The sequence below is a fragment of the Vigna unguiculata genome, chromosome 3 (assembly GCF_037176805.1).
Source record: "Vigna unguiculata cultivar grain cowpea cultivar isolate G323 ecotype 2 chromosome 3, ASM3717680v1, whole genome shotgun sequence".
Lineage (NCBI taxonomy): Eukaryota > Viridiplantae > Streptophyta > Magnoliopsida > Fabales > Fabaceae > Vigna > Vigna unguiculata.
Genome location: NC_140794.1, coordinates 6205891 through 6219929, shown reverse-complemented (window position 1 = coordinate 6219929; position 14039 = coordinate 6205891). Strand labels below are relative to the sequence as shown.

Below are 14039 nucleotides of genomic sequence, written 5' to 3'. Positions count from 1 at the left end.
ATACAAAATTTTAAATTTATATTACTTCCAACGAAAAGAATTGTACCCCTCAAACATTTTAGGCAACAATTAATTAATTAATTAATGAATTTCAAACGTTTATACTTCAATTTTTCATATTTCATTATCATCTTTATTAAAAATAAAATGCAACAAAAAAGTTGAACTATAATCATAACCAAAGACCCTTAATATAATTGTACCACACCTAACCAAACTCGACCAAATAAATAAACAATATATATATCAAGGCAGCCAAGTATTCAGCCTTTGTCGAATCAGCCTAACTTGTACCGGTTTTAACCTATACCTCTAGAAGAATAACCTACACCTCATGTAACCTCAGATAGGTAGCCGGTCCAGGCCGGCTACTCCAGCAGACCTGATAAGATTAAAGCCCAGGCCGACAACTCCAATAAACTTAGTGAAAATAGAAGCCCCCGCATTCAATAGGTCTTAAGGGCCTGGGTTAGGGCCCAGGCCCACTCATGGCCCAAACTAGAGCCCAAGTCAAGGCCTGGCCCATGAGGTAATCAGACATCATTAATGTTCTATAAATACACGTGGATCCCAGTAATTAAAGGTACGCATTCATTAATCACTGATTTGACCTTCTGAGAGCTTTAACTTACTTGAGATTCGGAGACTCTTCTGCAGGTAACCCCTATTGGGTTTAAGCTGACATGTATCAACCGGGGAGAGGCCAACTGAGGAGATAGCGGACTACATGGTAAGGTGACGCTTGTGCCTAACTCATGACGCTTGTGCCTAACTCATCTTATTTGTTTTCTGCAGGAACAATAATCATATGTGTGAAAAAAGTAAATAAGAAGTTGATGAGAGTTCAGAATACGAGTCTAAACATAGTAAATTTGAGACTGTTGATTGAGAGATCAAATTATTTTGCTTTTGAAAATAAAAAAACCAATTCAATAATTAACTTGATTTATGTCTAGAATAAAATAAATTACTTTGAATTAATTAGATTTGCCAAGTTTGGAAATCTCTAGATTCCTAAATTTTGCTTATTGTTCTTCAACATTTTTGTAAGAGTCTTTGAAGGTGTAGTAACTTCCTTTGTTGCAGATTGCACATTCGACTTTTATGTCATTATTATGTGGGCTTGTTGGGTTGATGAGGCCCAAAAAATATGTAGGGTAATTCTTTTTGTACCTTCATATTTTCTTCGTGCACTCTCATAGACTTAAGAAAAGTTTAAATTACCCATGTGATTTTTTTCTTTTTTCTTTAATATTTCTACTAATTTTTTCTCACTGTGTAGGACCCTGTATGTATGATATAAAACCCTTTTATGTTTGTCTATAATTTTGTATCATTATATTCCTAACATCTGATTTCAAAGAAACACGTATTTCTTCTATGTTCTTGACAAGGAGTTGTAATACATCAACATACCTCAATCGATCCATAGTGGAACTTCAAAAAATATAAAAGAATTTAAAGGGGATTACAAATTTTAATCAAAAGAAGTAGTTATTTGTTTGTGTGTGTTGTTGTGTGAATGTTCTTAGTGAATCATATGAATTCAAACAAAAGTTAAGTAGCAATTTCATATTTATGGTTAATAAAAATTGGAAAACCTCAAATAGAAAGAATATAAATCTTAAATATTCCATGTGTTTTTATCATTTTTTTATGAGACTATATATATATATATATATATATATATATATATATATATATATATATATATATATATATATATATATCTTTAAAAAACAGTAATTACCATTAACTTGATTAAATTACTATAAACAATTAATTAAAAAAAAAGGACTGGATAGTTAATTTAAACATGTAATACATTGTAACGGGTTCATTCATACAAAAATAAGAAAATTAAGATAATATATTGTATCTTGATGATTTGAGTAGAAAATTTGACATGTATATATTATTATTCATGTGTGTTAATAAGAAATGAATGATTCTCATGATAATTTATCAAGTTACCAATATAATTTTCTCTTTAAAAAATGGCAAACTTTAAACTACATATATTAATTATAATTATTGTTTTTAGATAAGGTCATCTTAGACATATTTTTACATCTTAGTTATGCTTACTTTTTGTGTTTTTCATCCATCAATCAATTAAAGTAAAAATCCATATTTGATATATTGAATAATTTATTAAAATTAATCTACAAAAACATAATTAAAAAAAATATTTTTGGTCATTTTTCTTTTCCCTTTCAATTAATAAAAAAATAGCATCTTCTACCTTTTTCTTTTCTTTTCTTTGTTCTCATTCCCCGTTGTATTCAAAGTAAACAAAAGGACCACATTGAGAGTTTGTTTTGTCGGTTTTCTCACAATCCCAAATTGTTACTCGTCAAAGTTTGGAATGAAGTGTAGATTGTTGAACTCTAATTAATGAACAATAATGTAGACTGTTGAATCCAATGAACAAAAGTTTGAGTTGCTAAACCCAAAATAACGAACACAAGTCAAATGCCAAATTCTGTCTCGTTTCATAGGTTGTTCACCATGTTCCCCTACAGCTAAAAATCTATTATTCGCAGAAGAATAAAAATAAAATAAAAGTCAATTTGTCTTGAAAAATAAATCATAAAGACACGTCTCTCAAAATAAAAATCAACATCTTTTATATGCTAAAATTCATGTTTGTGGGTACATGAATTCTTTTTATCTCCTAAATGTATTCAATAGAAGAAAAAAATATCTGGAAAATTCTAAATTAATATTAGGCATATTCGTTAATATAAATTTCACAACATGTATATATTTGAAATGTTACTCAAACAATCTTTTTATCACTATAATGTATAAAGACTAAATTACTTTTTTATTCTCACTATTAATATTTATAATAAGTATTAAAACTAGATAAAAATTATTAACAAACAATTTTAGTAACTAAAAGTTGTTAATCACGTGACCAATTTAGATATTAATTTATAAAATAAAAATTATTGGTTACTAAAATAGTCATTATAATAAATAAAAAATTATAATTGATCTCTGAATTGATTTCTAAAATGTATTTATCAAAGGAAATTGGTCACTAAACACTCAACATTAGCTACCAAGGATTTTGCTATCAAAGGAATCTGTTTCTAAATTAGTCTTTAATTAATTAGTGACAAATTTAGATATTAATTATAATTTTTTATTTATAATAATGACTATTTTAGTAATGAATAATTTTGTGTTATGTAAATTAGTATCTAAATTGATCGTTATAAAATAATTAATAACTTTTGATAATTTTAAAATTGGTTGTCAATAAGATGTTTTTATAGTGTAACTTTTATTTAAATAAAAATAAGTATTATAATATTAGTAAACCTTACAATTAACTTTCCCCTCGCCTTAATATATGACAAAATGATATGTTTCGGGATGTTTATAACAAAAAAAAATACTTGTTAAAGTTGTAGAAACATTGATAATTGAGTCAAATATGCTTTTTAATATGTAATTTTGGATACAAAATTATAATTTATCTTATTTCAAACTTTGATATATTTTAATTTTCAAAAATAAAAAATAATAGATAGTCATTTTAATTTTTAATTATTTTGTAAATGTTAATATACATTTGAATTGGATATGATAAAACATATTTAATCTTAAAAATAATTATATCTATTTATATACTTAAAGTTAATAGTCGCATATTATCAATGTAATGTACTATTAATGTAAACCCATAATAACTGTGTTAGCAAAATAATTTTTGATGACGAAAAACTAGTATATTTTTTGGTAAAAAAGACAAGTTTTTACTTAGAAGGGAGGAAAAGAACAGATTTGTTAGTGCTACAAATTAAAAAGCCCCACCACACCCACTACGTAGACTTCTAATGTGCCTTTGACGCAGTCCTAACTCCAACCCTTTTGCTCTTTCACTTTCCACCACTTCAATTTTCTTCTATTGTTTCAACATTGCAATTTGTTAGGAATTTAACTATAATTTAGGATTTATATAATAATATATAATATAAGTATAATGAGATTTGAAAAATATAAATTAGAATAGTTTAATTAACGTAACGCAAAAGAAAAGGATGATGTGGTTAAAGGGAAGTAAGAAAAAACGTTAGGTGGCATTGGACTTATCAAAATGGCGACTGGTATGAAATACTCAAAATTTGAGTCGCATTCCCGAATAGAAAATTATGCTTATCTATTCATATCACCATCTTCATATCAATTCCATAGACGAAGATCAAATCAAGAAAATAGCTGTTACCTCTCCTGCATCATCATTAAGGTATCTCTTTCATCAACCCCATAACCCACAAGCTCTTCTTTTTCTTATTCTGCTTTTAATTTTTCTTTTCCGTCAAGTTTCTGTAAAAATTTAGAATTAGTTTTTTTTCAAAAATTTTGACCAATTTAGTTCTTCATTTTCAAAAATTATGAATTTAGTGCTTTTAACCAAATTTAGTTAAGTTTATATGATGTTTCAAGTGCATTTCATGATAGTATTTGAATTGTTTACATCGTTTGACACATTTTTGCTTCAATGTTAACTCAAATATTATCATAAGATGTGTTTAAAATGTCAAATAAACTTAACAAAATTTGGTAAGGAGGACTAAATCTACGCATTTATAAAGATAAAATGACTAAATTGATATAAGGTTTCAAAGAGGAACTAATTCCAAAATTCATTAAAACTTGAGAAACCAAAAATATATTTAACCCATGCTTTTAAATGCCCTTGTTAGGAACACAAGAACTCAGAGGAATCGCACAAACTTACACAACCCCGTTCCACTACTTTTAGATCTTTTCAAAGTTTTTACGAAAAAAAATCAACAATAACTAAAATTATTAAAGATTTAAGAATACTTTAAGCTAATGATTTTATGTTAAATTAAAGGTAATGTTTTAATATTATATATAAATTTGTTTATGGTTATTGATGTTAAAACTTCATTGTATCTTTTCAAAATAGTCATTTTGGTATTACTTTTGAGACGTGAATTTTAATTCTAGTTCTATTTTTAGTTCTAATTCGAATTTTAATTCTAATTCGATCTTATAAAACAAACACATCATTTCACTTTAAAACATGTATTAGAGTATCATCTTAAGAAGTGAGAATTTACAAACTTACAAAATCAGCTTTTAATTTACATTACTTATAAATTTGTTTTAAGAATTTCCAATTGTAACTCTTCATACAACCCAAATATATATATATATATATATCGTACGGTTTTTTTAAACATAATTAAAAACCTAATAAGTTGACACTTTGCATGGGCACCGTAATGCTGTTTTTCTATGTTCCAATGACTTACAACAGGTATGTTGATTATTGGTGTTAATTTTAAATGTGATTAATGAGTTGTATTAATTAAATACAAAAAAGAAGAAGCTATAGTTAGTGGTGTCTAATCACGTGTTTGAAGTATCTTAAATTTGAAATTGTTGGCGTGGTTAGGTTAGGTAAAAGCATCATTAATAAGGAAATTTTGGTTGATCTAGCTCTAAATATACGTTGTGTTACAAAGTTTCCTTCTCGGGAACAAAGCGAAAACAAAATTGAACATAAATAAAGGAAAGGAAATTGAATAACTTTTCCACGCATGATGATATGATAATTTTATTATTTTTATTTGCATAATCATCGGCTTCGTGTGTGGTTGTTCTACGTACCTTTCTAAATTCGTCCAATTTGGCTGTAGTAGTTTACGTACAGCTTGATCGCACCTCAGAAAACAACACAAATTAAATAAACATAAAATATTGACCAAATATGTTTTTTTTTTCTTGGTTTGTGGATTTATTTTTCAAAATTTCTTAACCTTTGATTAGTGTGGTGATGGAGATATCTTTTTCAGCTGTTCTGGTATCCATCTATTTACTCATTTTGATTGATTATTGACAGATGGTGGAAAATAGTACGAGAGAGGAAAACCACCTAAATCGGAACGAGAGGCTTCAAAATATTCACGTACGTGTTTTATTTTTATATTTTCAAAAATAAATATTTTCTTTAAAAAACAATTACAAAAACATACACCTTCTCTGTCTACTTATTCAATTCAACTTTTTTCTGTGTAGGTTTAGAGCTTCATCATCGAGAACCTAACTTAACTCTAATTACGGATGATCCACTGTAGTAGAAAAATGGATCAGAATTCAAAATTTGTACTATGATGTTACTTTTAGGTTTTTGAATGATGAGAATATTATCATAAAATAAAATATTTAGAAGAAATAAATGTTAATTGGTGCTGTGTAAAATTTTATGTTTCATGTTTAATATAAAATTTTATTCCTAATAGTAATTCATATAATATGTTTTTTATGTAAATTTTTATTAAAAGATTTAATGAAATAGATGAATAAATAAATATAATCGCTTTAGATTTTAATTATTCATTATTAAAATTTGAAATATGCATTTAGAAAGTATAAAATTATTCAAAATTTAATGTTTCTATCAAAAATTGAAAAATAAATTATGTGAATAAAACTTGTGAATAATTATAAGAATAAAATAAAAATATAGTTATCATTTTTTATTTTGAATGTGTTCATAAATATTGTTATATATTATTAAAATAAAAATATCACATTAAAACATGTTTTTTAAAATATTTCAAAACAAAATTATTAAATATTTACATATATTTTTAATATTACTTTCAAAGAGTAAACGGAAATATATTAATATGACTAATTGTATCTTATTAATTGTAGAACTAATAATATAATAAATGCGTTCTTGAGGTAAAAATAAAAAGTTGTTTGAAAAATAAATAAATGAATAATAAGTAAAATTGATTAGTATTATTTTGTAACAATGATTGTTAAAAAATTAATTTAAAATAAATGTATAATTACTAATATAATAGATGAATTTGAATTTATAATTTTATAATAATAATAATAATAATAATTTATTATTATTATTATTATTATTATAAATAATAGTATACATTTGTTAATAAATATTTTTATACTTCGAAACTACAATGAAATATAGATTTTAGATTTAAAACTAATTTTAAGCATTATATTAAATAATAAATTTAATTGATGAATATTATTAGATGATTTCATTACATATTAAATATATGTTGCATTTGAGTACCATAATTATATTATATTTTTTAGTATGACATGCTATATAATTGTAACAATCATAATTATCCAATGTCTTTGTCCTCATATTCTTTCCTACAATTTTTTTTATGCAAAATGGCTAAAAATGCAAAACTTCACTTTTAGCGCTGAATTTTATGAAGATAAATTGAAAATCATAAATACAAGAGTTGTACTTTATTAACAATTTTGTTATACATTAACACAATCCAATTAAACTTAAAATATATGTCATGTGCTCATAATAATAATAATAATAATAATAATAATAATAAATTTTATTTCTACCAAATTTATTATTTTATTATTTTTATATATGTTATAATTATATCTTTTATTGTAAATAACGTCTTTAACATATTATATATTTTTTTAATTGTTAATCTATGTTTTGTTAATCATTACATTAATACTTAATTTTATAAGTCACATTTTAATATATTATATTTTTCTTAATTGTTAACTCATGTTTTTTTAATTATGACTTTTATCACTAAATTTTAATATAAATATCAGTAATTAGATTTGTAAGTCACATTTTAACATATTACATTTTTCGTAATTGTTAATCTATGTTTTTTTAATCATGACTTTTACCACTAAATCTTAATATAAATGTAAGTACTTAATTTTTTAAGTCATTTTCCATAAAAAAGAATATTAATATAACATTTATATAAATAATAAATTTGGTCTTAAAATTTGAGAGACAATATTTTTCTATTTTGAAAAAAATAATTGAGACTAAATTGAATAAAAAATGTGGGGACTAAATTGAAACAAAGAGACATATGTAGACAAACTAAATTAAAATTAAGACAATAACACTTGATAGTAACACTGATGACCTATGTGACATTGACAGTACCACATATTACACGAAAGACTTAACACGTGACAATTTGAAAAAACAAAATTAAAAAAAATCACAGATTGATATGTGACATGTCACATCGTAAACGTTGTTAGTAATTTTTTTTAAATAACCTAGTGAAACACTTTTCAAAAGTTGAAATACAACTAACATATTTTAAAAATGAGATCAAATTGACACATCCCAGAGAAGAGACCAACCATCTAATTATTATTTTTTTTTAAATTAAACACAACAATATTGTTTTTTTGCAGTCTAATGTTTATTTATTTGTTTATAACTCAACCATGTTGGATAAGTTTTTTTACAGAGTCATGCATTCGGGAAAGTTCAACATGACAGTTTCTCTGTTTTCCTTCTTTAGAGCAATTGTATTGTTCTGGCTTCCACTTAATGATTAATCTGTTTAAAGACATCTTAACTTGAATAAAGGATTAACCTACTTGTTAGATATACCAAAACCAACAATATTTGTTTGCATTTATCATACATTGTCATTTATGCTAAATAACTACTTTAATGTGCTAAAGTTCATTTTGCAGATATTTAACCCTAGCCTCAATCACAGCATCAACAAAAATAGAATAAAATTCATTACTTGTGCAGCTTAAACTTCAGATAACCTAAAAAAACACACTTCAAACGTAAAGGATATATATAGCAGGATCCAAAGGAAAAATCAGATAATTTATGAGTTAATTTTGAGTGTTAAATTTTATACAAATGATATTTATTTTGAAGTATTGTATATCAATATTCTAAGACTTTATCTTAATCTAGAGTGATTTAATCGAGAAATAAATAAATTTTAATCAATAATAATTTTCATCAAAAGACGAAACTCAAGCCATGCTCGAACTATTTGACATTGATTTCAATACATTAATTATATAAAGAAATTAAATCATCTTCTTTAATATTTAATACTCTTATGTAAAATCAATGTTTTTTCTATTTATAACAAAAAAAATCTATATTTAGGTTAACTTTTATGTATAAACAAACTCAGCGAAAGTAAACCAGAAAAACAAAATTATTTCACAAGTTAAAATACCTTAATCTATTAATTAATTTGCAGAAACTTTTATGTATTTGTTTCTTCAAATTCTATCAACTTATACGCAGATTAGTTTTTATTTTTAAAAAATCATTCTATTTTTCTTACTTTTATCTTTGAGAATTATTTATGAAGAAATTGATCTAACCCCAGAAAGTTTTTTTTTTTCAAAAAAAGAGAAAATTATAACTTTTTTCCCGTTAATGTATTCTGAAGAAAGGGAACAGTTTGGTGAATAAGAAAAGAAAGGATTAAGATTTTAGAATCCGTTGTGTGAAGTAGGAGTATGGGCGAGAAGAATGTATACAGTGAGGATTCTTGACCACACCAGATTCATGATGACATCTCCAACTCTTTCATTCATTACCAGTACAACTTTTTTACTCATGCAACTGAAATTCAAAATCTTTTATTTAAATATTTATTCTTAATTAAAATTTTATATATTATGATAATTTTTTTCATTTATACCCGATATAAAATTTAAACTCGGTTAGAAATTGGAGTATAGTCTAAATCTGATTATACCCGTATTTAAATTTTGTAAGATAGAATTGTGGATGGATGAAGATGAAAAAACGAATGGAGAACATGATGATGATGATGAGACAAGAATGGGTATGTCCGCAACTCCAATTACTGTGGATTTGACAATAATGTAGATTAGATTAAAGGTCCCATCAATATTATTTCCGAACCTTTCTTTCATTAATCGCTTATCCAGTAATACAAATTAAACTACTTTTACATCTTCAAGCAACATACCCCAGACACAATTTGTTCAACAGTTTCCACACATTAACGGAAAACCCACCTTTGCTTTTTTTATTCTTAAACCAACTCTATCACGGTATCTATCTACCACCATAATATATTAATAAATATATATGCAATATCAGAATAAAGAAGAACATAGCGTAGTATGACCGTATGGCATCTCCTTTATACACTTACGCTTCTCACTTCTTTAATATTCCACTAATCATCACATTAAATGTCTTAACATTGCATTTAATTTACTAAACTTTTATAAAAGCATGAAATTTTAAATTTAGAAGAAAAAAAAATGGTCTAGTGGGCCCATGTTGTCCCTGTTAAGGAAAACTAACTATACACTATACTTGCACATACACATACACACACGACCTTATTTACATTACTACGTACGTAGATCAAAACTGCTACAATGTACATTACCTTCAATTATCTCAAATTCTCACTGTAAAAACATGGACCAAATAGCTCAATAACACCAAATTCCAACCTAAGTTTTAGATTATATGTAAACAATTAGCATCAAAATTGAAGTTCACAAATATATTATATGTATAGACATAGAAAAGTTGACAGATATTGATTACACGAGTTTTATCTTAATAGATATGAGCTATATCTGGACTAATAATTGAAATATAGTTTTGCCAAAATGAATCGGGAAAATTCGAACTTTAATCCAAATATGTTGTTGTTATAGTTTGAGGACAATCGTAGTTATGCAAAGGGGAAAAAGGTATAAAAATAATACACGTACATATTGTATGGACTATGTATAGGAACCAAAGTTAATTATTTTTGAGGATTATTTGATGATCATTTGATTGTTGAGCAGCTTCCCCTTCCCAAAAACACACACTAAAGAGGGAATGTTTCTGTTGATTATTGGTTCCAAGTGTCGTTGGTTGGAGCGAACATGAATGTTGTTGAACTGATTCATCCATCTATATATATATATATATATATATATATATATATATATATATATATATATATATATATATATATATATATATATACACTTTAGGCACCTGGTAATAAAATTGGAATTTTCTTTTTACCAGTGCTTAGTATTAGCAATTAACAATTAACATGACCATTCTTAATAAAAAAAAATAGTTAACAGGGGAAAATCGTATAAAATATAAGATATTAGAGAAACACTGTGAAAGATTCTCTTAGATTTTATGTGAGATTTTTCACCTATTTATAATTTATAAATATCAAGATTTCTGACTGGGTCAAAGCTATTGGAAAGAAATAAGTGACATTTCTTGGTATACATAGAAGATATGGAGTTTGTTTAATATTTTGGAGAAAAAATAATTATATGTGTACGTATTTTTTATGGTTTATTGACGCAAGTTGGAAAGCTATATATGGTTGATATCTTGGGTTTATGCAATTCAACAACCATCACTCTGATCTGGTTGCTTGTACACCTCATTATTCCGCAAGATATAAGATGAACAGTGAGAGTAAGTAAAGAAGGTTAAGGTTGTCAATAAATAAACCATTTTTGGTGTTGTTTATTATGTGTTCCTCCGTTTGAGTCTCTGAATGAAAACCACAAATCTCTCGTACTTTGACCATTGGGAGGGTGCCATCTCTTTCTCTTTCTTGGTTCCTATAGCTACCCCACTCCGATATTTTGCTGGTGAAACCACATATCTACCAGAAGAGGCTCTCTTTTTATAGGAGAAAAAGGCTAGAGAACTATCCTTTTCCTTCTCTCTCTTCCTTTTCTCTTTCACTTCAAACCCTAATACTGGATCGATCCGTTTTGCACAATCTGTAGTAGTGGTAGTACAGTAGTGATCCAAAACCCAGGACAAAGAAAGAGGCAAGAAGAAGCAAAACAGAGTAAACTTGTATTCCCAACCTCTCTCTGCACCAAGTATTAAATGCATGATCATCCGTGGGCTGTTTATTCCTTTGTTTACGTAACACCCTTTTGCACAAACACAGATTAAGTAAAAGCGAACCGAGCACTGTGTGCTAGTTGCAGTGTTGCAGGGCCTTAAAGACGTTGGTGGGAGGAACCACTTTCTCAAAACAACTAGCTTGTCTTTCCACAACCACAGAAATCTCTCTCTCCCTCCCTCCCATCCCATACCTCTTAAATGAACTCTTCTATCTGCAACTGATCAAAATCTCTCTCCACTTCCCTCCCTCACGTCTTTCCATTTTCCGCTTTCATGGATTCCGCCAACACTAGCGGCAGTTTGCAATCTTCAAGCGGTGCCGATGAAGAGTACGATTCACGCGCCCAATCATCTCAACTCTCTGCCTTCTTAAACAACCCCACCCAACCTCCTTCCTTCAACACTGCCGCTCCCAATAACCTCCACCCACTTATCCCACCACCGCACCACCACCACCAAAATACCCACATCTTCGACCCTTTATCAACTTACCTGGATCCGATTACCCAAACCTCAACATCACTTCTAAACCTCGACGTCATGTGGTCCAAACCGGGTAGATCCGAACCAAACCAACCCATTCTTGCTAACTTCATACCTTGCTCCTCATCATCGCCCTCGCCGCATAACCAAGCTTTTCTCTCCACTCAAACAAGGGGCAGCAACAATAGTGCTGCTTTTCCTACCTTGCCTCCAGAAGGTGGTTCCCGAGGACTAATGCTTTCGGTGTCAGCCGCCAACAATGATCAAATTCAAACCCACAGCACCACCACCAACAGTATCAGTACCAACAACAACAACACCAACGTGGTTCGAAACCCAAAGAAACGGTCAAGAGCTTCGAGGCGTGCACCCACCACTGTGCTAACCACAGACACCACCAATTTCCGAGCCATGGTTCAGGAATTCACAGGCATCCCCGCACCACCCTTCACATCCTCGCCTTTCCCGAGAACCAGGCTGGATCTCTTCGCTTCAGCCGCAACACCAACTCTGAGATCCAACCTTAACGTTAATGTTAACCCTTTGGACCCTCCCACGCCACCTCCTTATCTTCTTCGCCCCTTTCCGCAGAAACTGCAGTTCCGAAGCCTTCACCCGTTTCCTCCTTCCCTTTCCAACACCTTATCACCCTCAACTAACTCTACAACTAATTCAACTTCCATTAACTACCAACAGCAGCAAAACCTGTCCGAACATTTTGGACTTATGAAACAGCCTCTCAACTATAACAACGCTCCTACTCTCGAAGCATATCAGCATCCCAGGTACGCTCTTGGCAACTCTTCTGTCCTTGTCTCCAGACCACAACAACAACCCTCCTTGGAAATTCCGCCGAGTCTCAAAATGGGGGTATTTGAGGAGCTGGGACTGAGACACGAATGCCATGTTAACACCGACCTCGGGTGTCTTCATCAGAACATGGTTTCTTCAACATCGGTTGGAGTGGGAGCATTGTCAAGTGGAAACAACAACAGCAATAACTTGAGTAATGCTAATCCTTCAACGGAATGGGCCCAGAGAACGGGCACCATTACCAACAATGATTGCGATCACGCAGGAGGAGGAGGAGGAGGAGCTCTCACTGGCACTGTCAGCTACAGTGACATTGCAGAGCGAGTCACCAATGGCAAAGTACACTACCCAGCTTCTTCATCGGATTTTCATGGAGAGAAGGGACCAGAGTTCAGTGTAACTGCCAGAAGCCAAGGTATGGTGGAATCCTGGATTAATTGTTCTTCTGATTAAAGCATATGGGCCACCAAACAGAATAAGAAGAAGAAAAAAGGATTGATGTTTGTGATTTCATAAAGTTTAAAGCAACTAATGGTACTATATGCTAGTATAATTCTAATGCATGGAAGACAGAATCTTGGTATCCTCATCTTAACTATGACCATCAAATTAATTATTAATTAATCACTATTTTTCATTGTGCTTTGGTTCCCTTCAAATAATGTGTAAATAAGTAGCGGCTAATTAACTTCTCTCTCAATTATTGTTTTCCCCTCAAATCTTGAGTTGTGCTTTTAATCATATATACAAAAGGACCCTGGTTGTTACAAAAGGATCCTGGTAGTTTCAAAGTGTTCCTCTCCCTTTATGTATTTTTGTGTCTTTACTATGTCAATGGGTGTGAGATTATAATATATGATACTGGTTTTGACTTCCTGAGTTTAAGACAGAAATTGTATGTAAATCTGCTGTGTTCATTGAACACGATTAAAAGAAAAAAAAAAAGAAGAAAAAGAATGTGTAAGCATGAGTGCCTCTCTCTCTCTCCTTCAATCCATTT

At 29.1% G+C, this 14039-nt stretch overlaps 1 protein-coding gene across 1 annotated transcript; it reads left to right on the top strand.

Moving 5' to 3' along the window:
• The first annotated feature begins 11240 nt into the window (after window positions 1-11240).
• Window positions 11241-13691, top strand: LOC114178525 (uncharacterized). The gene has a single exon (XM_028064489.2). The coding sequence runs from the start codon at window positions 12017-12019 to the stop codon at window positions 13490-13492; it is 1476 nt and encodes a 491-aa protein (XP_027920290.1). The 5' UTR covers window positions 11241-12016; the 3' UTR covers window positions 13493-13691.
• Window positions 13692-14039: the final 348 nt, after the last annotated feature.

What these genes read in the sequence shown, in the direction of transcription:
- LOC114178525 (XM_028064489.2), top strand. Translation starts at nt 12,017, where the DNA reads ATGGATTCCGCCAACACTAGCGGCAGTTTGCAATCTTCAAGCGGTGCC.